At 37.9% G+C, this 24740-nt stretch overlaps 1 protein-coding gene across 1 annotated transcript; it reads left to right on the top strand.

Annotated features, from left to right (window-relative positions):
* Positions 1-3738: 3738 nt before the first annotated feature.
* Positions 3739-18708, top strand: LOC306947157 (calcium-activated chloride channel regulator 1-like; the record flags this gene model as incomplete). Its single annotated transcript, XM_079536385.1, has 14 exons — positions 3739-3918; positions 5380-5520; positions 5743-5893; positions 7676-7784; positions 8501-8672; positions 9522-9749; positions 11128-11352; positions 12032-12209; positions 13270-13376; positions 13659-13883; positions 13999-14266; positions 15526-15690; positions 16813-17031; positions 18290-18708. The coding sequence occupies 14 exons, from the start codon at positions 3739-3741 to the stop codon at positions 18706-18708; spliced, it is 2787 nt and encodes a 928-aa protein (XP_079392511.1).
* Between the last annotated feature and the right edge of the window lie 6032 nt (positions 18709-24740).

Genomic DNA, 24740 nt, shown 5'->3' on the forward strand with positions numbered 1-24740 from the left:
TGTACATGACAGCAGAACAGAGCTGCAGAGGGAGTGACAGGTTCAAGGCACCAAGGGAGTCCTAAGAATTACAGAACAGTAACTAAGTGCATTGTGTCTTATCAAGATATCTTAATAGCTATCTCTCAGTGGTGATGACGCATGACTGTTGTCATGTCAGCTTTTTTTGGTTTTTGTGGCATCTGGTAAAACTTGAAGAAGTGATCAAGTGAAGAAGTATTTAAAGAGTTCTGCCTTCCTTTACGGACTGCTCCTGGAGTGCAGTGATTACTGCTATGAAGATTATAAAAAGGTGTATGACTACACTTACTAGGTCAAGTCCAATTATGTGTTTCCTTGTCTGCCATCCCATGTTATTACTTGGTTTGGACTTACGGAAAGAGTTTGTAATGTTTACAACTAAATAACAGGAACAATTTTCTTCAGGAACTAAACAAGCTCAACCAGATTGTTAAGCTTAGGAAGTGATCTGAAGTAACCTGGTGTTCAAATAAAAAATATTACCCAAATGAAGCCAGTTGAAAGGGCTAATAAGGAGTTAGAAAGTTAGGAAGAGATGGGAAGACATACTGGGAGCAGGAAGAACATTTTGACTGTTTTCCAGTATCTCAATCCTACATTTTGCAGGTGCACAAAGCAGACTTGATCTTGGCATTCCACAGTTAAGGGCTGTGGAGGCTGTGGAGGGAGAGGCTGTAGGATGACTGCAGATAAAGGTGGCCAGGTGCAGATAAATGGCCAGGGCATTTGAGTCAATAGGTGCATTCAGGGTTTTGATGAAAGAAAGTTGTAATAAAGACAGCAGGTAAGTAAACACGTAAAAGGCACTCATAAAAAGTAAAGATTATAAAAAGAAGACTGAGAAAGAACAATTGTTGTGTTATCTCACCTTAAAAGGGAGAAGTGTCAGCTAAACAGCAATTTCACCTTTTGACTTTGTATTAATGTGTGATGATTCTGTCCCAAGAGCTGGCTCTTTTCTCTTCTGTCCTCTAGTTGGACAGTATTCTTTCTGTTCTTACAGTATGACACTAAAGAAAAGTGCTACAATTTCTATCTCACTTGAGCTAATGAAAAATAAGTTTTCCAATGGAAAATAGACAAATATCTTCCCTTGGGAAAGATCAAATTAATGCCATATGCTTTCTGCTGGACTAAATAAAATGGGCAACTGATCACAGGCCAATAGTGAAAGCTGAGAAGGTAATTTATTCAGCCAAGTGTATTCTTCCTGAAGGTGTGAAAAATATTCTAGCTTGATTAAGCATAGCTCTAGACAGGCACATCACACATCACAAGCAGGAAATTGAAACTTTACATGATTAAGCTGATTACGCAAAGACCTGCATGGCTGATCCTGGTAGAAGGTGCTCTGTTGGTGGCCAAATGGGACATTGGGCCATGCTGAGCCTTCTAGATCTAGCCAGCACTTTTGCTTTCAGGCTTTCTGCTGCTTCACTGCTGCTTTTAAGCACTTAAACTTATCTACTGGTACCCATTTTACAGTTAATGGCTGCTGCAATAAACCGAACATCCTGATTTCCACAGAGCCAACAACATCTGCTTCACAGGCCTTTTCTTTTGAAGACTGTTGGAAGTTCCCAGCTTCCTCTCAGTTCGATCGTTTGCCAGGGACAATGATTAAACTTTCTCACACCACTTCAACTGAAACACCTGTTAAATGGAAAAATCCCCATCTCAGGCATGAGAAAGGGATGAGGAGGCTAAATCTGCGGAGTCTGATCCCAGGATGACCCTCACGGTACAAACAACTTCAATATGGGAGTGGCTTTGCAGTGCCATCATACTCTCTCGTGTTCCAGTCTGGATAAGATTGTTGACCTTTGGAGCTGCATGTGTAGAACAGAACAGGTGTCCTGTAAAAGACCTGCAAATTCCTCTGCTATTGCAGCAGTAATAAAGAAAACAATTGGATTGAAAACATTCCGCAAGGAAATGTTATAGCCTGATACAGTAAATCCAAGGGTCAAACTGAACCCAAAGATCACAATAAGTAAAAGCTCTCAAGGTCTGAGTCATGCACAATTCCCAGCTCTGTCCGAATGGCACAGCCAAACACATACACTTAACCCACTTTGACCTCTCAGCGCATTCAGTGCTGACTTCCCTGTGTGATAGATAATATCTCACTGCCCTAGGAATTAAGTCAGAAAACTTTGCTAACCAGTAGCATGTAGAAGACCTTTAAAAAGGAGTTGTTCATTAATACTTCCTAAGACTTCAGTGACTGCTAAAGACAAACAGAAAACTAACTCAGTTTTGTTGATATGCCTCCTTAGTCTGGAGAGGAAGTAAAAATAAAAATTAGAGAGGACAACACACTGATTAAGTGAATAACAACTGATGTGAGTTAGAAATTGGAAAAGCAGAAAGCTAATGAACTACAGTATCAGGGAAAAACTGTTGTAGCAGAAAATGTGTCAAAAATGGCAAGAAATGTTAAGCAAGAATAAGGCAAGTGCCAGATACAGCATAAGTACAGCTGGTTTAAGAAGAAAAAAACCCAGCAAATTATTCTAGCAAATTCAACCCAGTTATTCTATCCAATATTCAATATTTCTACCTAGAAATATTCAGGCATAGTTTTTTTTAGATTTATGTGCCTGAATACCTTTCACAAATTATTTTTAAAGATTTGTTTAAAAACTTGGGCAGCAGTTCACTCTCATACCTCCTGAAGGTTCTGTAAGTTCTGTAAGTACAGCTGAAAAGAAATAATGCTTTTATGAAAGTGAGAGGAGAAGACCTGCAAAATTACTGAAAAATTTAACCATCTATTCCACCAAAGTAATTGAAAGACAGATACAGGAATCAATCAGTAAGGAATTAAAAGATGAAAATATTATCATGACCATGTTTATTCTATTTTTCTTCTTTATTTTTATACAGTTATGAATTTAACTAAAGATATATTTATGGCATGAAATGTCTGTGTGATTTAGATATAGCAGTGTATTGGATAAACTAAGCACTTCCTTTACCTATGGAAACTACCCAGCTGAAGACTCAAAAAGTAGCTGGTAGCGAATCATCACCTCACAGACATTTATCAAATCATTGCAAATCAGCAACAGGCACAATGCCACTGAATATTCTATCAAAAAAATAAATAAAATATAAGGCTACTTCTGGATAAGTTTCTTAGAATATGAAGTGGGAAATTGTGAGGAGGGTTAGAATGGTCGCACAGAGCTATCTGGCATGGTTGGAAATCTGCTCCAACTCCAGAAAAGAGCACATTGTGTTACCACTGTATTATTCATCTAAAGACAAAGAATGCAAGACATCTAAAAGGTGGGACATTACATACCAACCGTTCACTACTATTTATCATCACTTTTACTCTTGTGATGATCTAATCTTGCTTTTCCTATTCCAATTCCATGTTATATTATTATTACACTACTAGAATTATGTAGGAAATCCAAAAAAGCTGTTTGTTTGATAATTTCTGCTGACTCAAAATTATTCTGACTGAATCTGACTTAAAATAAATAAAAGATCATTGATTACATGCAAAGGCATAAGGAAGTAAATTGTATTTTTGTGATGACAGTGAGATACAAGCATTTCTTCCTGAAGAATGCAACCAACTTAACCAATCATTTTTCACTGTACTCATGGAGATCAAAGTCTTCTTACAAACTGTTACGCCTCTCTTGGCTCCAAAAACAGTTGTATAAATAGGCATGATAACCCACTCCTTTCTAACCACAGATGTGGGTGCAGGGACAAATAATGGGGGTGTTTAGGAGTTTGATATTTTTGCTGTCTTTTCAGCTCCTGCATACTGCAAAAGGCTCCCTGGTGTGGCTAAACGAGAGCGGCTATGAGGATTTGGTTGTTGCAATTAATCCCAGAGTGCCAGAAGATGCCAACATCATTCTGAACACAATGGTAAGAACATGCATATATCCACTAACTGATTCTCAGTAGTTAAGAATGCCTTGACTTTTTCTACTTGAAAAGTAGCATGAGTCCCATTCATGTTAGTAGGTTTTGAATTAATAATGAATGAAGCCCACAGTTACCAAACTAGTCATTTCTAATTTGCTTTGCCATATTTTGCTTACAAAGGGCACTTATTTCTTAAGACAGAGCTGTATACAGAGATATTTCTGTTTGAAGACAGGCTGAAATTCATTAAAGTAGCTTTCCAAATTGTCTGAAAGAATGTCCTATGAATTTTTTTAATAGTCATTGGTTATACTGTAATGTGTTATTAGCTAACAATATTCCTAATGCTCCATTTAAAATTGTAAAGGAAGAAGAAGAAAAATGTTAGATCTGGTGGTATTTCTAGCTTTAACTTCCATTGCAGTCCACATAGATGCTTCAGTGGATCAATTTCCCAGGAATCATATGCTGGCCAGGTTCCAAAGCAACAAAATTGTTTCAACAAAATCAAATTATTTTGGAAAAAAAACTGCTGAATAGGATATATATTATGACAAACACTTCAGATTTTGCATATAAATAATGCCTTCTATACCCTGAAGTAGGATTATCACCATCCCTAAAATCAGTTATGAAGGATGCCAGCCTTTGGTTAGGCATAAAGTTTATAAAATTTCCAGACTTCTTTCACCTAATGAGTACAGGTTTACATGAAGCAAAAGCAGATGTGGTAGCTCACTTGCTACTTTCAGTCATTGACTGTCCCCTTATTTAGCAATGGAGTTTGGATCATTCAGTTTTCACAGACAGGCCACCAAATGTTTTTTTAAGATAGAAGTGTGCAAGTAAGTACTGTTGGTGTAAGATATCTACCATCTGATAAATTAGCAGTGCTGTCAGTATTATGAGAACTTGTTCTGATATTCTTCCTTCAGATCCTTTGAACCATTTAAGTACCCTATTCTGTCTGCAGAGCAGACAAGGGTTGCTGTGGGGACAGCTGAAGTATCTCATTAGCGCTCAGCTTGTCATGGGTTTATCACTGACCACTACCCCAGTGCTGGCAAACTGAATGTCTACAAGAAATCTCCTTTGTCTTAATTCTGTGTGTGTAGAACATGGATATTTGCAAATGCTGTCAAGCCAGTATTAATTTAAGGGTAAAATTCTCGAATTTAGTAATTTTTATCTCACATGAAGGCTAGAGTGTAAATTTTATCACAATCTCTGATTAAGAGGAGGATTAGAGAACTGCTGAGAGAATCCAAGAACTACAGCTTAGGTTTTGTGGTTTCTTCATTCCTTTTTTTCTTAGTGAAGACTGTAGTCCTTCCTTAGTTTTCTATTATGTACTCAGCTCTGCTTTAACTACTGCTATTTTCTGATTAGGCTGTTCATTGCATGAACAGTCAAACTTTAAATATTAATGTAGATATTAATGTGCTTTCTTTCATTCCTCAGACAATGATCAAAGACGCTTCTAATTATTTGTTTGAAGCTACAAAACATCGATTTTTCTTCAAGTCTGTAAAAATTATACTTCCTAAAACATGGGAGAAAAACAGCAACTATTCAAGATTAAAAACAGAATCATATGACAAGGTATGATTTAGAGAACTGCTTATGATTAAAACCACAAGAAAAATCAAGACTGATAAGGCTACATTATGAACCACACAGTTATGACAAATCCTGGAAGTTCTTACTCAGAAGAAGAGTTAGTGGGAATGTTGACAGGAAGAAAATAACTTCATTTATTGAAAAAGAATCACCTAAACCTTCTCTACACTGACATTACATATGCCTTTGGTCTTACTGTTTCAGGCAGATGTCATCATAGCAGACCCTTATTTGAAGTACGGAGATGATCCCTATACCTTACAGTATGGAGGATGTGCAATGAAAGGACGATACATCCATTTCACACCCAACTTCCTGTTAGATAGCAGCTTGGTTAAAATTTATGGAGAAAAAGGTAATGCTACAATTTAATTTAATTACCTGCTTCATTATTAATATGAAATGGCCAATATTTTTTAAATTCAGTTTTGCCAAACTGAAAAAACTTGGAAGAGAGACACTTTTTTGGAAGTAGTAAATACTTGTAAGATATCTCAAGCTAAATATTCAAGCAGTGGATCAGAAGTTGTTAAATTCTTCAAAAAGCTTAAGAAAAGGTTAATCTTCTGCATTTAATTAGCAGTAGCCATCCTTTATGAGCACTTAGTGAGCAAAATGTCCAGTGACTTTATACCTGATTTTGTATTATTGTATCAAAAATATAGAGGTTTGCTGCCGTGTGGGACTGAGACTTCACCAAAAAATGATTTTTCTCATCTGATGTTTGCCAGTTTGGAAAAAAGTGTCTCTATAATAATGCCTGCATTTCTATAAGATTGATATGAAAACCAGTTCGATCTTGCCTACTGAATTGATGCCTTCCTATTTGATGACTGACATCATCTACCTGGACTTGTACAGAGCATTAGATATTGTCCCATGTAACATTCTTAATTTTTAGAAGGAAGAGATGTGGATTTGACAGGCAGATCATTGAATGAATATGAATTTATCTGTTGGTCATATTCCAAGTGTTGTAGTCAGTGGCTCCCTTTCCAGGTGGAGAACAGTGAGGACTGGTGTTCTTCAGAGTTTTAATTGGGTCTGGTATCATTTAACATCTTTAGTGATATGGACGGTAGGATTGAGTGCAACCTCAGAAAGTTTGCAGATGATACCAAGCTGAGAGGTGTGGTTGACTCAACACTGGAGGCAAGAGATGCCATCCAGAAGGACTTTGACAGGCTTGAAAGGTGGGCCTTTTGAAGTTTTGCACCTCATGAAATTTAAAAAGACCAATTGCAAATTTCTGCTCCTCCAATCTGAGCATACAAGCTGGGCAATGAATGGATTGAGAACAGTCCTGAGAAGAAGGACTTGGGGGCATTGGTGGACAAAAATCTGAATATGAGCCAGCGGTGTACCCTTGCAGTTCAGAAAGCCAACTGATCCTGGGCTGCATCTAAGGAATTGTAGCCAGCAAGCTGAGGAAGTGATTCTCTCCTTCTACTCTGCCCTTATGAGCCTCCACTTGCAGTACTGTATCCAGGCTTAAGACCCCCAAGACAAGAAAGATGTGGAGCTCCTGGGGTGAAGAGGCCACAAAGATGATCAGAGGGCTGGAGCACCTCTCAGATGGAGCAAGGCTGGGGTTGTTCAGCCTGAGAAGATGCCAGGAAGAAAGCATTACTTCCTTCCAATACCTAAAGGGGCTTACAGGAAAGATGGGGTTGGACTCTTCATCAGGGACTGTAGTAATAGCACATGGCTTTAAACAGAAACAAAAAGGGTAGGTTTAGATTCAATACAGTGAGAAATCCTTTACTCAGAGGGTGGTGAGGAACTGGCATAGGCTGCGCAGAGAAGCTGTGGATGCTCCATTCCTGGAAGTGTTGAAGACCGGGCTGGATGGCGCCCTCTGCAGTCTGATCTAGTGGATGGTGTCATTGATATGGCAGGGGTTGGAACCAGATAGTCTTTAAATCTCTTCTGATCTGTATTCTATGATTATATGACTTTTGCCTCGAGGAAAAATGATTAACCCTCTTGCTTAACTATTTCACAATTTTCTACTAATACCTGAGATAAGAATTATTTTATCTCCTTAAAATTAAAAAAAAAAAAAAAAAAAAAAAAAAGCCAGGTATGCTTTAAAATGTTTTAGTTTGATTGTGCACATATTATTGCTTTTCAACAGGTAGAGTTTTTGTCCATGAGTGGGCTCACCTTCGGTGGGGCGTGTTTGACGAATATAATAGCAACGCACCTTTTTATGTTTCTGAAAATGCACGTGTTGAAGCAACAAGGTATCATATTTCATTTTTCTGCTTTTACATTGCACTCTTTCAAAGATTTAAACAATGTTTTCAGTCTTCTTGTAATGTGTGCTAAGTTACTGCTTTGTAGAGTCTCTGTGATCTGTTTGTATCAATAAAAGATGCTTATTCAGCATGGTCTGTTGCCTGCTCTGTGACCCAGAAAGCAATAGCTGCCTTCAGTACTGTTTTGTAACAGCACTTTTCTATAGCTCAGGCCGGATAATCTTTTGCTTCATGTGCAACTGCAGACTTTAGTCAGCACTGGTTATATACATAAGATAACTTTATTAAATAGCAGTTGTTGACAACAGAGAAATTCCCTAACCAAAGCTCTGTGATTTTAAACAGTTTCTACAAAGGAAGACATTAACTGCGTGGACATAAAGAATTAATCATTACCAACGTCGACACAGTCTATTGCACTGCAACTATTAGCAGAATAAGTTTTGTGCATAGCCTACAAATATCACAAAAAAATTATCAACTCATCAGCAGAAGCCCACAAGTATTTTATGATTATAAACTCTTCTAGATTACTTTAAGAACCCTTCCAGGAATAGAGATTGTCTACCTGTGTACTTGTGTGTTGTCTAGAACCATGCTGTGCCAATAGCAATTTGTCTTCAGGCAGGCATAATTTTGAAAAATAACCATTTATGGATTATGTGTAGATTACCAGCCCTGCCCACTTTCTCTTCTCCTAGGTGTTCAGCGGGTGTCACGGGTAAACCTGTATTCCAAAACTGCGTTGGAAACCAGTGTACGACAAGAGAATGCCAATATGACGGTCAGCTGTATGAAGCTGGATGTGTATTTGTACCGGATCTGAATCAAGACAGCAAAAATTCTATTATGTACATGCAATACTTACCTTCTGTAAGTATTATTAAATCTTTCTGGAGTAAGAATTTAGCAACAATAGTCAATAAATGATCAGTTATGTGTCTGATTAATTTCTGTCTATATCAATGAATATGGATGATTCCGTCATTCCTAGTAGGCTCAGTTCCAAAGGACAACTGCTATACAAAGCAGCTATTGGAACTGATCTGATGGATGTTTCACGTCAATAAGGGTGAGATTCACTGGAATCTCAGCACCCTTCTTGCTTCGCTTTTGGAAAATCAGATCGGTGGTGTATGGGAACGGCTGAATCACCGCCTGAACCTCTGATTGATCACCTGAGGCAAGCAGTGAGTCAGCCACAGGAGCACAGGTGAAGGCAATTCTCCTGTGCTGCCAGAAGAGGTGGAGCCTGGAGCCTCCATTTAAGAGCTGACTACCAGGGGGAAAGGATCTTTTCTGGAGATCCCTCCTCTGGAGTTTTGTAGTGAGCTCGTGATGCAGATAAACATTCTATCTTTTTTCTTTTTGTTATTATAACCTGCTTTTCCTAACTCTCTTGTTTATTTCATAATTGTAACATCTTTATATTCATTGATTATACAAGAGGGCATATGAGTGAAGCATTCTTGCCAAATGCCTTGGCCATAACTATTAAGGAATTATTTTTTGCACTTTGTTGCAGAACAATCTTATCCTTTTTCTTGTCTATTAAGATCCTGTTTGGCGAGGCACCGTGGCACCCAGAAAGGTCACTGGAGAAGTCTTTGTGTCCTGTCTCCCACCACCAACTTCACATTTTCTGAAAACTTTTCTGAAAAGCTTTCTTATACTCAAACTTCTGGGTTAGTAACACTTACAAATTTCAATCTGACTTTTTAGGTTGTTGAATTCTGTGATAAAGATACTCACAATTATGAGGCTCCAAATATGCAGAATAAGATGTGCAACTACAAAAGCACATGGGAAATAATCATGGAATCTGATGACTTTAACAACTCATCTGTTGTTGATGGCCTTGCACCCCCCTTTGAGACCACCTTCCAGCTACTGCAGACTCAAGACAGAGCAGTCTCATTAGTACTGGATGTTTCTGGGAGCATGTCATCGGTAAGAATAAACATTTCACAAGCAAGTTTGCGCAAAAATCATAAGCAAAAAAAGTTAAAGAAGTCAAATTATTTTTAGTCAATTCAGTCATTAACTATTTTATTTTAGGAAAAAAAAAAAAAGATTACTGTCATTCTCATCAATGATTTTTTTTTTAAGAATTCCTATAAGAAATCATTTCAAAAAACTGAGAGTTGTAGGCAGAACTTGGTCATTTTCTCTTGTAAAATCTCCTTTTAATAAGTTTCCCACCTCTATTCCATACCTAGAATGACAGTGTCTTTATATTTCTTACAAGAAGAAAATGTCTAATAGGTGGCATTTTACATTGTATTTTCATTATGAATCATTTAAAAATTTTAAATTAAATATTTAGGTTGCAATATATCAACAAATTAGACTCTTTTTGATGGCATACTGCATCTCTTCATCCATAACTTTCTCTTCCATAGTAGTGAGCCAACGACCATTACTCTTCCTCTGAAAATATTACAGTTTCAGAGTTTAATTTGTCACAGGAATTCAAGCCTAAAAATAAGATTGCTCATCACAAGAAAATAACTCAAAAGGCTCTATCACATTGAGAGATATTATTAAATATTTGTCAGTTGTGTTTTAAAGGAAAACATGGGTGAAGAAGCATAAAGCAGTATGTGCTCCAATTCTATAGGGATTGCAAAAATATCATATATCATAATACTAGAATTCTCCTAAAGTGTTCCACCAACAGATCTATTTTGAGACATGCCATTCTAGCCCAGAGCTTGAGACTGACCTTCAGCAAAGATTTGCAATCATAATACATCACATGAATTTTTTAATACGGATGTCTATCATAATACATTTTACTACGGCAGTTGTTAAATAATGTAATGCTGAAACATTACAAAAAATATGCTGTAAGAATAGCTATAGCTGCAGAGAGAGATGTTTCCAAATGTAGCTGGATTGTGTTTTTTTTTTTTTGTTTGTTTGTTTGTTTTTTAAGTAATCTCTTCAAATATTTGCATTTAACATATTCATTCTGTTACCTTAATTAATTTATATTTCCGAACTATTTAGTCTCTGAGCTAAGCTACTCCTCAGGAATTATAAAAGTTGTCATTTGCATTGCCACCATGTCATGAAAGTGACAAAAATCTTGATTAGGAATAAAGCTGTAATATCAGAAGATGGATCTTTTCTGATGACATCTCTCTTGCAAGCTGCAGTACGCTGCATTTTCATGGTATCAGAACATGAGCATGCATATCTTACCCTATGCAGATCGTTTTCAATTTCTAATAACAGTCAACATCAAGATTTTCCTGTATTTTGTCCATAGTCAAAGCTTTTCAGAAGAGATTGCATTCTAAAGATGTTTTTTATTCACAAACAGAGTAACCGCATCACAAATCTCCGTACTGCTGCAGAGGTGTTTTTAATCCAGATTATTGAAGTTGGCTCCCAGGTTGGAATTGTCACATTTTCATCTAGTGCTCAGGAAAAAAGTCCTTTGACACAAATAACCACTATGGCAACGCGCCAAAAACTTGTACAGAGTTTGCCTACAACTGCTAGTGGAGGAACCAACATCTGCGCAGGCATTGAGAAAGGACTGCAGGTAAAGTACAGTGTTCTCCTCCAGAGGAGAGCCATGAAGATGATCAGAGGGCTTGAGCACCTCTCCTACAGGAATGGACCAAGAGAGCTGGGGCTCTTCAGCCTAGAGAAGGCTCCTGGAGCACCTTACAGTGGCTTGCCAGTACCTGGGGAGGGGCCTACTGGAAAGCTGAGGGGGAACTTTTTATAAGGGTTTGTAGTAACAAAAGGGGAAAATGGCTTTAAAGGGAAAAGAGTAGATTCAGACTAGATGTTAGGAAGAAATCCTTTTCTGTGAGGGTGGTGAGACACTGGGACAGGTTGCCAAAGGGTTGTGGATGCCCCTTTCCTGGAGACATTTAAGGCCAGGCTGGATGGGGCTTTAAGCAACCTGATCTAGTGGGAGGTGTCCCTTCCTATAGCAGGGGAGTTGGAACTAGGTGATCTTAAAAGTCCCTTCCAACCCAAGCCATTCTATGATTCTATAATTTAACATTTCCTACATCTAAGTGATTATATATTGCAATATCAATTGCAAAAATATTAAAACAGCTTTACTGTTAAACAAAAATTCAAACACTGCTTAACAAGTCTTACATTTGAAATAACAGTTCTAAATGTATACATTAACTGCTCTCTGGAATAAACCAGTATTTAAAAGATAATCAGTTTGTATCTCACATTCTTTTTCTTTAATACAGATAATTACCACTGCAATCGGTACAACATATGGCTCAGAAATCGTGTTACTGACAGATGGAGAGGATTCATCTATGTCAACTTGCCGTGAAAAAGTGAGAGAAAGCGGGGCAATAATTCATACCATTGCACTGGGTCCGTCAGCAGCAAAAGAACTAGAAGAATTTTCAAATATAACAGGTAAATAAGAGAACTCTTTTGCTGGCATTCATAGTCAAGTATGAAAATATCAAAGCATAGCAATTCACTGGCCTGGAAAAAATAAATAAATCTGATTTATAATAAACCTAAAACATTTAATTTTAAAGAAATCTGGTTTTCATACAGGCTTTTTTAATGCAAACAAGTAGAACTTCATATATGCACAGTTCTGCTTTCAGAGCTGTCTTGATTTGAAAAATAGAATAATGCAAAAGTGTCCTGTTAATGAGGAGATGTAATTGTGATATTCTTACATAGCACATAAAACATAGTGTTCTGCAATTTCTCAAATTTTATTTCTGGCATAGCATGCAATGACTGGAATGCTCTATATTCTTGAACTTACAAGAATTTTTTACACTATATGCACAACAAACCTTTTATCCAGCTTTTGCAACTGAATGCACTGGCTAGGAAACTGTAGATGCCAGTAGATGCCAGACTGTGCTTGTCATGAGCCAGCTGAGCTGGAGATTCATAGTTTTAAAACAAGCATTTGAAACAATTCATAGGGGTATGCTTCATGCTACAGTACGTACAACGTGCCATGGAGGACAGAAGACTCCTTGCGTAGCCCTAGAAAGCAATCTGACTACAAACAAGTATAGTGAATAAATATGAGAGGTGCGCATGCTGTGCATATTCAGACTTGTAGCCACTTGCAGTCCCCAGAGCTCAGCAGTCAGTCTCTCCCTGACTCTGAGAGAATAAGACACGGCTCCTGAACCAAAAACACTAGGAAAAGTCTCAAGATATTGTACTTCATTTTATGCTGCAAAAAGTGATTTTTAAGCTGAGAGATAAAAAACGAGGTGATCACAAGCCAGAACAGATATTTTCATGAATTTCCTGTGATACAAGTATTAACACATTGGAAAAAAAAAAAAAAAAAAAAAAAAAAAAAAAAAAAAAAGATGCATTGCATTTTCTGGTTTGTTACCAAATTGCCTGTCTCATTAGAACACTTCGTACCAGAAGTCACATGAAAACTGGCATTTTTAGAGTATAAATCAGTATTACTGAATCTTTTGTCTTTCAGGGGGTTTACAACTTTATGCTGTAGATGTAGATGTCCCCAGTAAACTAGTGGAAGCATTCAGTGGAATTACAACAGGAAGTGGAGATATTTCTGAACAATCTATTCAGGTTTGGATTTCAACACTTCTTTTATCTCCTATGCATTTACTTGATCAGTAATTGAATGAAGTTAGGCTAATGATCCTAAACTAATAATGGTTCAAATTAAAAATAGTATCAAACACAATTTTTAGTCATCAGCCACAGTTATAATAAATTTATTGCCTTGAATTGACACTTCTGCCCCACCCATATAGAAGAAAATAAAGTTAATGACAGGCTATTTTCTAATTGCAGATTTAATTGCTCGTACTTACTAAATAGCAATAACAAATTTTCTCTCTCTCACAGCTTGAAAGCAGAGACCAAACAGTTACTGCTTCAGAATGGATAAATAATACTGTGACCATTGACAAAACTGTGGGAAATGACACTTTTTTTGTCTTCTCATGGAGCAAAAGCCAGCCATTTTTCTTCGTGAGGGACCCCAAAGGAAAAGAATATGGAAGCTCAGACTTCACAGTTGACAGTTCAAATTTAAAAACAGCTAGACTTAGTATAAGTGGCACTGCAGAGGTAAAGACAATGACTTTTTGTTTGTTTCTGAATTAATATTTCCTGTGAAGAAGCATAGTGCTTTTCTTTTCTTTTCCTTCATAATGTTCTAAATATTTCTGTATTTTATTTTCAGGTGGGAGATTGGCATTATTACATCCAAAATGTTGCTACAGTATCTCAAAATATATCAGTAACAGTTACCTCTCGAGCAGCCTCTTCTGATGTTTCTCCTGTGATCTTGAAAGCCTACATGGAGAAGGCAAATGTATCTCCTTATCCAGTTATTGTTTATGCAGAGATTAGCCAAAACTTCTTGCCTGTTCTTGGTGCAACAGTGATAGCCACCATAGAGAAGGATGGTGCTAATGCAGTAAGCCTTCCTCTTTATGATAGTGGCACAGGTAAGGATCCACATACATAGCAAAAATCTTTGCATTTATGCATCTTGGAATCCAAATCTGTGTGTTACCATCAGACTTATCAAGTTGTATCATACTATGATGACATCTTAAATCAGTGCTAAAATAAAAAAGTAAAAGAGAGAAACCTACTGTTTAAAGACAGAAGTAAGCTACAAGGCTTTTGTTTGCTGAGCTGAACAAATAAATGGGTCTTACACTGAAAAACTGTCACATCTTTACTGTGTTCCTGTTGTGAAAGCAGGAGTACTAGGGATAGTAGAAGGTAAACTGCTCATATCCACTTCTGTTTCATGCAACTACCTGACCTCAAGTGGGAAGGTAGAAAGAAAGCCAGCTGTTTTGTTAGTCCATCTCATATTCTATGAAGATGGACTACAGCCTTAACATTAGCTCACTAAAAGATAGTAATATCTCTTTTGCATGTTTAAATAAATGCACTATTATAATTATTAAATACTTAGAGCAATAGCTAGTCATTCTGAAATGCAGCATCCCTTAATCTCTTTTCATCTTTCCTCTTCCTTTTTTCCATTAGTATTATAATCAGTGGTGCAGCCCTGTAGCTTTATGAATTCAGTACTAGTCAGTACTATCATCTCATTCTGACCTGGTTTTTACACTGCCATACTTAGAAATATAATATTTCAATGGGCTATCTTGTGTTTCTTAAACACGATCTCTATTCTGAACTACTGAGGTTATTTTTTGAATTGCTGCTAAGATTTAGAGTAGTTAGCTTGGATGCCACCGACTGACCTTTTGTTGCAGCAACTGTGCAAGTTCACATGGAGAAACTTTTCTTGATGAAATCCTGACCAGAGGTTATTTTGCTGTTGTTTGGTTTTTTGTTTTTTTTTTGGTTTTTTTTTGTTTTGTTTTTTTTTTTTGGTTTTGTTTTTTGTTTTGTTTTTTGTTTTCCAATTTAAAGATGTTATACCTAGTAGATGATCACTGAGTATTAAGCTAGTGGTTAGAGATAGTAACAAGAGGTTTACCTAGTTAAAAGTGTCACTGCAAAGTAGTTCTTTTAAGCAAAATACATTTAAAATACAGGTTATTACTGTGGGACAGTACCTGCTTTTAAAGATGTCTGCATTAAAATAAAGATGTCTGCATTAAAAAACATTCTCAGGCTTTCTGCATTGTAATATTCAGGCTTTATATTTGTGTAAGAACTAACCTCACTTACCAGCAGGTATCTTCTTCTAGACATTAATTCTCTATAATTTAATATGAAGGTGCTGATATGACCAAGAATGATGGAATCTACTCAAGTTACTTTACTTCTTTAAGTGGCAGTGGAAGATACAGTCTAAAAGTGAGTGCCCAAGGGAGAAATCAAACCGTCAGACTTGGCCGTAGGCAAAATAGAGCCTTGTATGTACCAGGCTACATAGAAAATGGTAAGGATACTTGTTTAATAGGCAGTTATTTATGTGATTTCCATGTGTGTGGGGAGCAAAAAATATAGCAAGTGGGACCATTTAGATTCACAACAACGATACTTAATAATACTTAAAATAGATAATAAAAACATCTTAAACTATCATTTTTACTACAGAACAAAACAAATCCCCTTCAACTATTGTTTCCTATGTACAGGAATAATGCAAAGTATCGTCATTAATCCAAAATAATATTTTTTCTTTCTTCTGTGAAAGGATAAATATTGCTCATATTCTGTATGTCAGCAGCTCAGAAAAAAAAATTCCACAGTTCTTCTGAGATTTTACAATGGGTCTTTGGCGTAAATGCATTCGACATGCAATGTTAGTACACAAGTTAATGCTAGTAGAAAATGTCACTTATGTATTCTGTTGGTTTATTTTTTTTTAGTACTTTTCCATTTTAATGCTGAAGATGCTTTAGTTGTTGAAAATTAATATTCACATGTGTATATAGTACGATTTAGAAGAATCAATATAAAAGATTGTCTAAAAATCTCACCAAGTATGGCCTATAAAACATAAGATCTTCTAAAGTCTGTGATGGGTAGAAAAAGATGGAAAGAACCAATTTATGACAGCCAACGTACACAACCTGCTTTATGAATCACAGAATTTCCTGGGTTGAAAAGGACCATAGTCATCATCTAGTTTCAACCCCCCTGCCACAGGCAGGGTCGCCAACCATCAGACCGTGCTGCCCAGAGCCACGTCCAGGCCATATCCAGGGATGGGGCATCCACATCCTCCTTGGGCAACCCATTCCAGTGTGTCACCACCTTCTGAGTGGAAAAACTTCCTCCTAATATCTAACGTAAAACCTCCCCTGTCTCAGTTTAAATTCATAGCATCATTTCCATTTTCTACACATTTCAGAATTTTTCCACTGTTTGAATTTCCTAATCAGTATGCTCAGCATTCTGAGATCACCTTATTTGCTGTCTTTAAATCACCAACTTTCTACTGAATTTGAATAAAGAAGATAAAGATTATGAGATGAGGTAAAAAGATACAGTGAAAATAAAAAGAAACGTAGTTCAGAATTTTGTCATGGTGAAAGTTGAAAAATTTTTCAAACAGGTAAAATTCAGATGAATGCACCAAGACCTGAATTGGCTGATGAAGAAATCCAAGCCAATCTGGAAAGTTTCAACAGAATTTCAACAAGTTCTATTACACTGGACAACATTTCAGAAGATTATCCACCCTGTAAGATTACAGACCTCGATGCCTACATAGAAAATGAAACAATAGTGTTGACTTGGACAGCTCCAGGAGGTGTCTTATACGATGGAAAAGGTGAGTAAGATACTTTATGGAATCAGATTGATCCTCCTGTCCTAATGGACATGCCCTAAGGACCAGCAGACAGATATGAGGGCTGCATCTTTTTCACCAGAAAATCGAACTATATAGAAAGTTATCTTGTTGCATGTTACATGTTTTAGTTCTTATTTTCTTTTCACAATAAAAAAAAACATGCAAACAAATGAAAAAGAAGTAAAGCAAGGAGTATTATTATTGAAAAGGCAAATTAAAATAAAACCACAAGACACTTTACTAAAAGGTCTCAACCCATGTTTGTGCAGAAGTTAAGAAAGAAAAAAGATAAAAGCAATGAGATGTGTACAGCATGCACAGTCTGAAGCATTACTATATGCACAGAAATACAGTAACATTCTTACCAAAATCTTTGCTACATGGGGAAAAGGAAAACTAATGCACAAACATTTGTGTAGACCAGAGACTGTGTTCAAACATAGTTATGTACATTATCTCAGGTTTACATCTTAAACTTATCTGAAACTGTCAAATAAGAAACACCACAAGAAAAAAATCACACTTTTAAAAAAAAAAATTAATCCCAACTTCTTCTATGCAGCTGTTTTATAGCAAAAATGATCAGTCATTGCCCTGTAGTTTAAGGCAGTGCTGTATTGGTTAGGGCAAATCAGTATTGGTTTGGAGCAGGGCATGTCAGATACATCTCTATTACATAACAGTGAAAGAGAGATTTGTAAGAGGAAAAGAGAAGAAGGGGGAAGTCTTGAAAAGCTACAATTTTGACACAGAAACAGTAGAATCCCCCAAAACTAGTTGAGCACATATATAGCAACATAACTACGGGTTCTCTGATTGCAGACAAACAGGAGAACCATTCTATGTCTGTCTTAGTTTTTGGCATCAAAAGCTCATGCTGAGAGAGAACAATGGCCAAATGCAGGACAGACATCTGCTACATACATATATTTTTAAATTGCTGTTTTTCTTTGAATAACAAAATACAGTCCTTGCAAAGGTAAGAATATTGATGAAACAATGTTCTTAAGGCCAGTTAAAAGGAGTTTCCAGACCTGGGAGAAACAGACTCTTGATGGTTCAAAGTGAGGGTTAACAGCAATCCTGTCACTACCCATGCTAAGCAATGCAGTCATTGTAAACCAGGAATCTTTCCAAAACAGTTCTAGAAATCTGATACTGTCACCTTAAGCACGGATATTAAAACATCTGTATTCGTATTAATTTGTTTTTACATATACTCTTTTTTTTCCCCTAGCTGATCACTACATAATAAAATGTGATGCAAATCTTCTGAGCCTAAGAGATGAATTTGATGATGCTACTTCTGTGGATGCCTTCAATCTCATACCTCAGGAGGCTGGTAACGCAGAAACATTGAGATTCAAACCAGAAAATCTGACAATAGAAAATGGTACCATAATCTACATCGCCATGCGTGCTGTTAATGATAAAAACCTGACTTCAGCTACATCTAATATAGCAAAGGCCACATGGTTCATTCCTCCAAAAGCATCTGTACCTACAGATGAAGACAATGCCAGTGATGGTGTTAACATTACACTAATAGTGGTATTGGTAGCAGGATGTGTAGTACTTGTCTGCATTATTGTAAGTTCAACTGTATGCATTTTACAAAACCAAAAGAAAAGAAGGGATCCTGCAATCAGAATGTAACAATATTGGTAAAACGCTTTAAAAAAAAGAAAAAAAGAACGAAGGAAAGGAATATAGAGTAATTTTTGCCATATGTAAGTTTCAAAGCAGAGGAAAGTAATTTAATGTAAGTGCGCTTGTTTTAAGCAGATATGTAGTTGACTTTTTGATTGTCTTATAAACACAGATTTTCAAAAGCATGCCCTAAATGTGTACTTTCATTTTTCTAAGCAATATAAGTACTTCACTCTTCTCTTGCGGAATCTTTCCAATATAGTGTGCTTTAATTGTGTGTTAAATAAAGAAGAGAGAGGAAAATATTTTCCCTGCTTTTGTTTTGCACACAGTAGTCAAGTAAGGCAAATTGCAAGAAGTCAGAAAGTGTTTCGGATAGTGTCATATGGCGTCATACGTATCTTTTACAAGGTAGGCTTAATGAGCCAAGCACAAAAATATTTACCTACAGGCTATTTATTTTAAATATATATATATTCAAACATATAACACAGAATTGCAGGAGTTGGAAGGGATCACAGAGTCCAACTCCTTGGTAAAGCAGGTTCCCTACAGCAGGTTGCAATGGTAGGTGTCTGGATGGGTATTGAATACCTCCAAAGAAGGAGGCAGCCTGTTCCAGTGCTGTGTCAGCTCCGCTGTAAAGAAGTCCTTCTGCATATTTATGCGGAACTTCTTGTGTTCCAGTTTTTGGGCATTGCTCCTTGTCCTGTCACTACGCACCACTGAAGACTGTCTGATCTCATCTAGTTGCCTCCCACACTGTAGCTATTTATAAACATTGATCAGATCTCCTCTCAGTCATTTCTTCTCCAGGCTGAACACCCCCATGTCTCTCAGCCTTTGTTCATACAGGCGATGCTCCAGGATCTTTATCATCTTTGTTGCCCTCCACTGGACTCTTTCTAAGTGATCCCTGGTTTTGTTTTGAACTGGGGAGCCCAGTAGTGGACACAGTACTCCAGATGTAGCCTCATGGGGGCAGAGTAGAGGGGAAGGATCACCTCCCTTGGCCTGCTTGCTGGCCATACTCTTTTTAAACCAACACTCTTTTTCATGCACTCAGTATTTCCAGAATGAGAGTATAAGTACTTTCAGAATAAGATTTACAAGAGTATATGCAAATAAGAACATACAAAATGTTCTTAAGTGGAGGCTAATGAAAGCTATAAAATAGGAGCTAGGAAAAGCTTTTATGTAACAAGAGGTAACTTAAAAACCTAATACACAAGTTCTGCTCTTTATCTAGGGTCCAATTTTTTCTTGTGAGTTTCTGTATTTCTACACAGTGGTGTTTCTTAATGAGCCTTATTATTGGATGTATTTTCAGATCTAAAATTCAATTTCATCAAGCAATAACAAATGTTTCAATTTCAGGTAATATGAAGGCAGGAATAGCAGCTACATTTTAGAGAACAGATCTCTTTGCAGAAAAGAGTCAGAAATAAAAGGACTATTTAATGATATTAGTTCTCTTAAGTAGCTTGTAGGTCAGTGAATGTCTGTTTTCCAGATGTTTCTCCTTTTGATTGCTTATCAAGTGTCTTCTCATTCCCTGAAGTATTTCTATGGACGCTGCATCCAAGTTCTTTCATAGGAACTACACCACACAATCAGAATAAGCAGGTTGCACTACTGTTTCTGGAACTGTTTCCTGGCATTATGTAAAAATATTACAGAACTTACACACGCAATCTTCGTGATCCAAGGCAATCCACCTCCGGCACTCGACCCTACTAGCCCAGCGAGCAAGAGCTGCAGTAAACTGTGGTGACACTGACATCTAGTGGGCTACAACAACTCTTCCAGTTTTTCCAAATGTTCCTAAAAAAGCTTTGGACAAAGCATCTCCCTCCGGGATGCTCTGACCATAACATAAATGCATATTTGAGAGTAAAATAAAATATGATTAATCCATGGTTGAGTTTCTTACTTGAACATGGCTCTTAGTCTAAGAGAATGAAGAAGATTCATTTGAATTTTATGGGGAAGCATCTAAAGCTTTCAGTTCAAACACCACAGCACTCAGCACCCACCTCCTGAACATCTCTGCAAGACAGACACATTTTGCTTTTTCATCTTTCCAATGACAGGGTAAGACTTTTTACTTATTTTGATTATTACCTTTACACCAACAGTATGTGTACTCTAAAGCTGCATGGGTTGGGACACCAGTCACTGACACAACTGCCCCACTCCAATTCAGTCTAGCTAGAAAAAATGTACTTCTTGAAATAAAAAAGCTTTGTTCCCAAGTATGATCTTCCAATGGTCTTTAAATTATTTCGTCATCCTGCACGGTAGGAAGTAGACTTCACATCACAGAGAAGTTTAGTCTAATTATTTCTGTATTACACATGTGGCAAAACTGCAGTACCAAGTGATAAAGTGACTTTCCCACAGTCATCAGCAGGGAAATATTAGAGATGCAATTATATCTCCAGTCTGTTATTGCACAGCAAAAAGGAGAACCCCCAGAATTTTCCTTTAATTTTTATTTCTGTTGGGACCAGTTCTGGCCTAGAAAATTCTCTATACAGTCTTCCTCTGAGTATAGTCTTTTCTAAGGCAGACAGTTGGAGTGTGGGACAAAATTATTATCTTGCCTGGGTAACAAAATAACCCACTATGGCCCCAGGAATTATGAAACTGCAAGGACAAAAATCACGTAAACAGATATTTCAAGAAAGCCTAACTACACTAATGCAGTCCAATTCTTTGAAACTTCAGGGCCTTGGGCTACTGACTGTTTTGCCAGTTGCTGTATGCAGTCATAATACAACTCCAGTCAACACGGTCAGAAGGGGCAAAGCAACAGCTGCTATGAGGATCAATGGAAATGTGCACTAATGCAGAAAGAATCATTAATTCTTACTCAGAGAGCTGTATTTTCTGGAGGTAAGCACACTGTTGAGAACAGCTGCTTTCTTGTTCTGACAAATCCAGTACCCAGATTTTACATGAAAGCCTGATTGTACATAGGCCAGACAGCTGGCCCTACTGATTTCATTATCTTTACTCAGTTATTATCAAACTAAACTCACAGTTGTTAATATTGGCACAGATGTACACGCACATAAACAAGTGCTCTTTCCCATTTCAGTAAAATACTTTTTGACCATTAAACTGAGAGAAGTCTTCAAAATGTTTCTTTACAATGACATAAATGTATCTCTTTTTAAAAAATTATTATTATTTTATCTTTTAGCAACATTAATGAATGTTAAATCAAATTTACCTTTGGATTTCCATGCAGGTGTATTTGCGCACTTTGAAAATCTGGTTCAAAAACTGCAGCTATTCTTCAGAATATTTGTTGGTGTTCTGAAGGGATATGACTGGTAATATGCTGCCAGAACTCTGAATTTCCAGCTGTTCAACTGCATTAAAATAAGATATAAATATATAAATATAAATAAAATAACTATTTTATGAAAATATGTACCACAGTTGAATAGTCATGAGTAGAAAGGGAAATAGCACATACACTGGCAAAAGAGGTGACCCATGTAACTCAGTGTACTCTAGAGCTGAGTGTGCATGAATTTCAGCATGAGTTCTGTTACTGGGACTATATGTTCTACCAAAATAGATTTATTTGTTTTAATGCATTTTCACTGTGATATAAATTGAATATGGAAGCATTCTTTGGTTGTCTTTTAATTTAAATCTTTGTCTCTAAAGCCTTGAATTTAAACATTAGCCTCCCATGTAGTCAGAGCACTGTTTTCAAAAGTAACCACCCTGCTGTCTATCCTACACTTCTGAAGGAGGATACTTTTCCTCCAGCACTGGTGAAGAAGTAAACATGCTGAGTCCTCAGTTATTTTCAGCCTATTTTAGTGGATCTATAGAGGGTATCTCTACATGCCTTACATTCTTTGAATATACCTTCAGAACTCTTTAGGTCATTGTCCAGTTCTTATGATGTCTGCACACAAGGCATGGCCCTCCTTGTCTGAACCAGGTACGTTGATTTAAACAGAGTTTTTCCTGAACACTAGATCATAGGCCTTCAGAGTATAGACAAAGAGAATTCCAAGAAAGGAAGTAACTCTGTACTGTTTTGGGAGCGGGAAAAGCCTGTGGAACTCAGGCAAGATGGAATTCCAGATAATCCAATAGCCAGTTTTAGTTTTATCTTAGAATATTGTGAGTTAAAATGGGGAAAAACATATCCATGCCAGGGTTGCTTTATATGAAATATATAAACATGCAATAGAACAGATCTTACTCTTTGATAAGTGTGGCAGCCCTTAGCCTGAGGAGTTATTTTCTCCCTCTCATTCACATTGACTGCTGTACATTTGATAAAAGAGGAAGAATGTTAATAGCAAGAACTGAAAGTAACATCCAATGCCTCACATATGCCAAACAGCCCATGTGATAGGGGTGGAAGTACTGTTTTAGTAAATCATTTTCCGAAGAATTAGAACTGTCATCTTTAGGACTCTTGAGAAAAGAAATTATTGAAAGTAGGCAATTCAAATCTTTCAACAATGCTCTAATCCGTAGGAGCTTAAAAGATGGGACTCTTCCTCCACTTCCATCCAAGTAATGCTCAAAAGGAGAGCAGTTCCAGAAGGAAAGAGCTGAGTTCCAAGGCAACAATTGCCTCTGATAGGTGAGGCTCACGAGCAGCTATAGGTTTCATGGTTCAAGATCAGCAGCATTTTATTCTGGTCTGAGCTGATCCATGCCAGCTCTAGTGAAATGCAGACTGTACACACTGCTCAGATGTCTCCTTGAGGTGGTGCTTCTGTCTCAGTATCGGGCACTGCTGCTCTCAGCTCTTCAGCACCTTGTGGAACTCCACAACTGTAACTGCTGACAACACCATTGAAAGATCTGGAATTCAGTAACTGCCTTTGTGCCTCCAAATTTAAAATGTGTAACGCTGCATTATCTCCTTGAAGAACAGAGACTCACTAGAGCTTATTATGCTACTAAAACTCGGAAACATACTTGCCATCAAGTTTTTATATATAAACAGTTACACATAACATGTCTGTTATGTAAGAGACACAAAAAGAGCTAACACACACACACAGCAGCTTTCAGGCCCTCTCCTTAACAATACTGCGGCGCAACAGGAGCTTCGCACAGCTTGGGCTGTGTTTTGGTTTTAGTTCCTGGAATCTGACCAGCATGTAAGAAAGATTGTGTTGATCCTTCCAGTTATTTCCTTTTTCTGGAGCTCACTTCCTGCCGTCATGCCTTGGGATTTCCTCCAGCCTTATCAAATGCAGCCCAGTGTTACTTGCTGTGTAGGTTACATGGTCAGTTACCTGACTGAGTGACCAGGACTGCTTTCAAGTTGGCAATATTAACTCACCGCTACAAGACAACACACTGTAAAGCTGCTTCCTAACAGCCCACGTCGAAGCTCTCCCTTCTGGGGCACTCAAAAACCATGATGTGGGACGTTTAAATAAATATTTTAATGAAAAATCATTAGAACTAGAGACCAGTTGCTTGCTCACCGACACTACGCTACGGTACCGAAGGTACTTCGAACTGTCCCGTGGCACGTAGTGCTTCTTGCAGCTGTCTGTACGCGGTTATCCAAACTAGACTGTTCAACTAGCAGCGCATTCTGATTGGCTGCTCGCAAGTTCTGGACCACTTCCCATCGTCACGCTCTACGCGCCTCACTTTTTTCATGAAGGCGAGCACGATTTGATTTACAAAGCCTAAGGCTCAAGAAACGGAACGAGCGGGCGGCAGCAACTCCCCGAAGCACACGCAGCACGGTACCGGCACGCAGCTCTCCCTCAGCCGCGCACCGCCGCCCTCACGGCGGGAAGCGCCGCGCGCAGCGGCTCGGCCTGGCCCCTCCCTCGGCGGCGCGAGGCGATCGCCGCCGTCACTTCAGCAGCCGATCCGGGCCCTGCGCCTGACGCCGCGGCCGCGGCCAATCGGTGGCTGCGTCGGGCCCCGGTACCGCCCCCCGGCGGATCCCCACAGGGACGGGCCGGAGCGGCGGCCGCCGCCGCGGGTGTCCGGGCTGAGTCAGCGCTCCGCCGCCCCCGCCGAAG

Source organism: Tetrao urogallus (assembly GCF_951394365.1).
Source record: "Tetrao urogallus genome assembly, chromosome: 5".
Lineage (NCBI taxonomy): Eukaryota > Metazoa > Chordata > Aves > Galliformes > Phasianidae > Tetrao > Tetrao urogallus.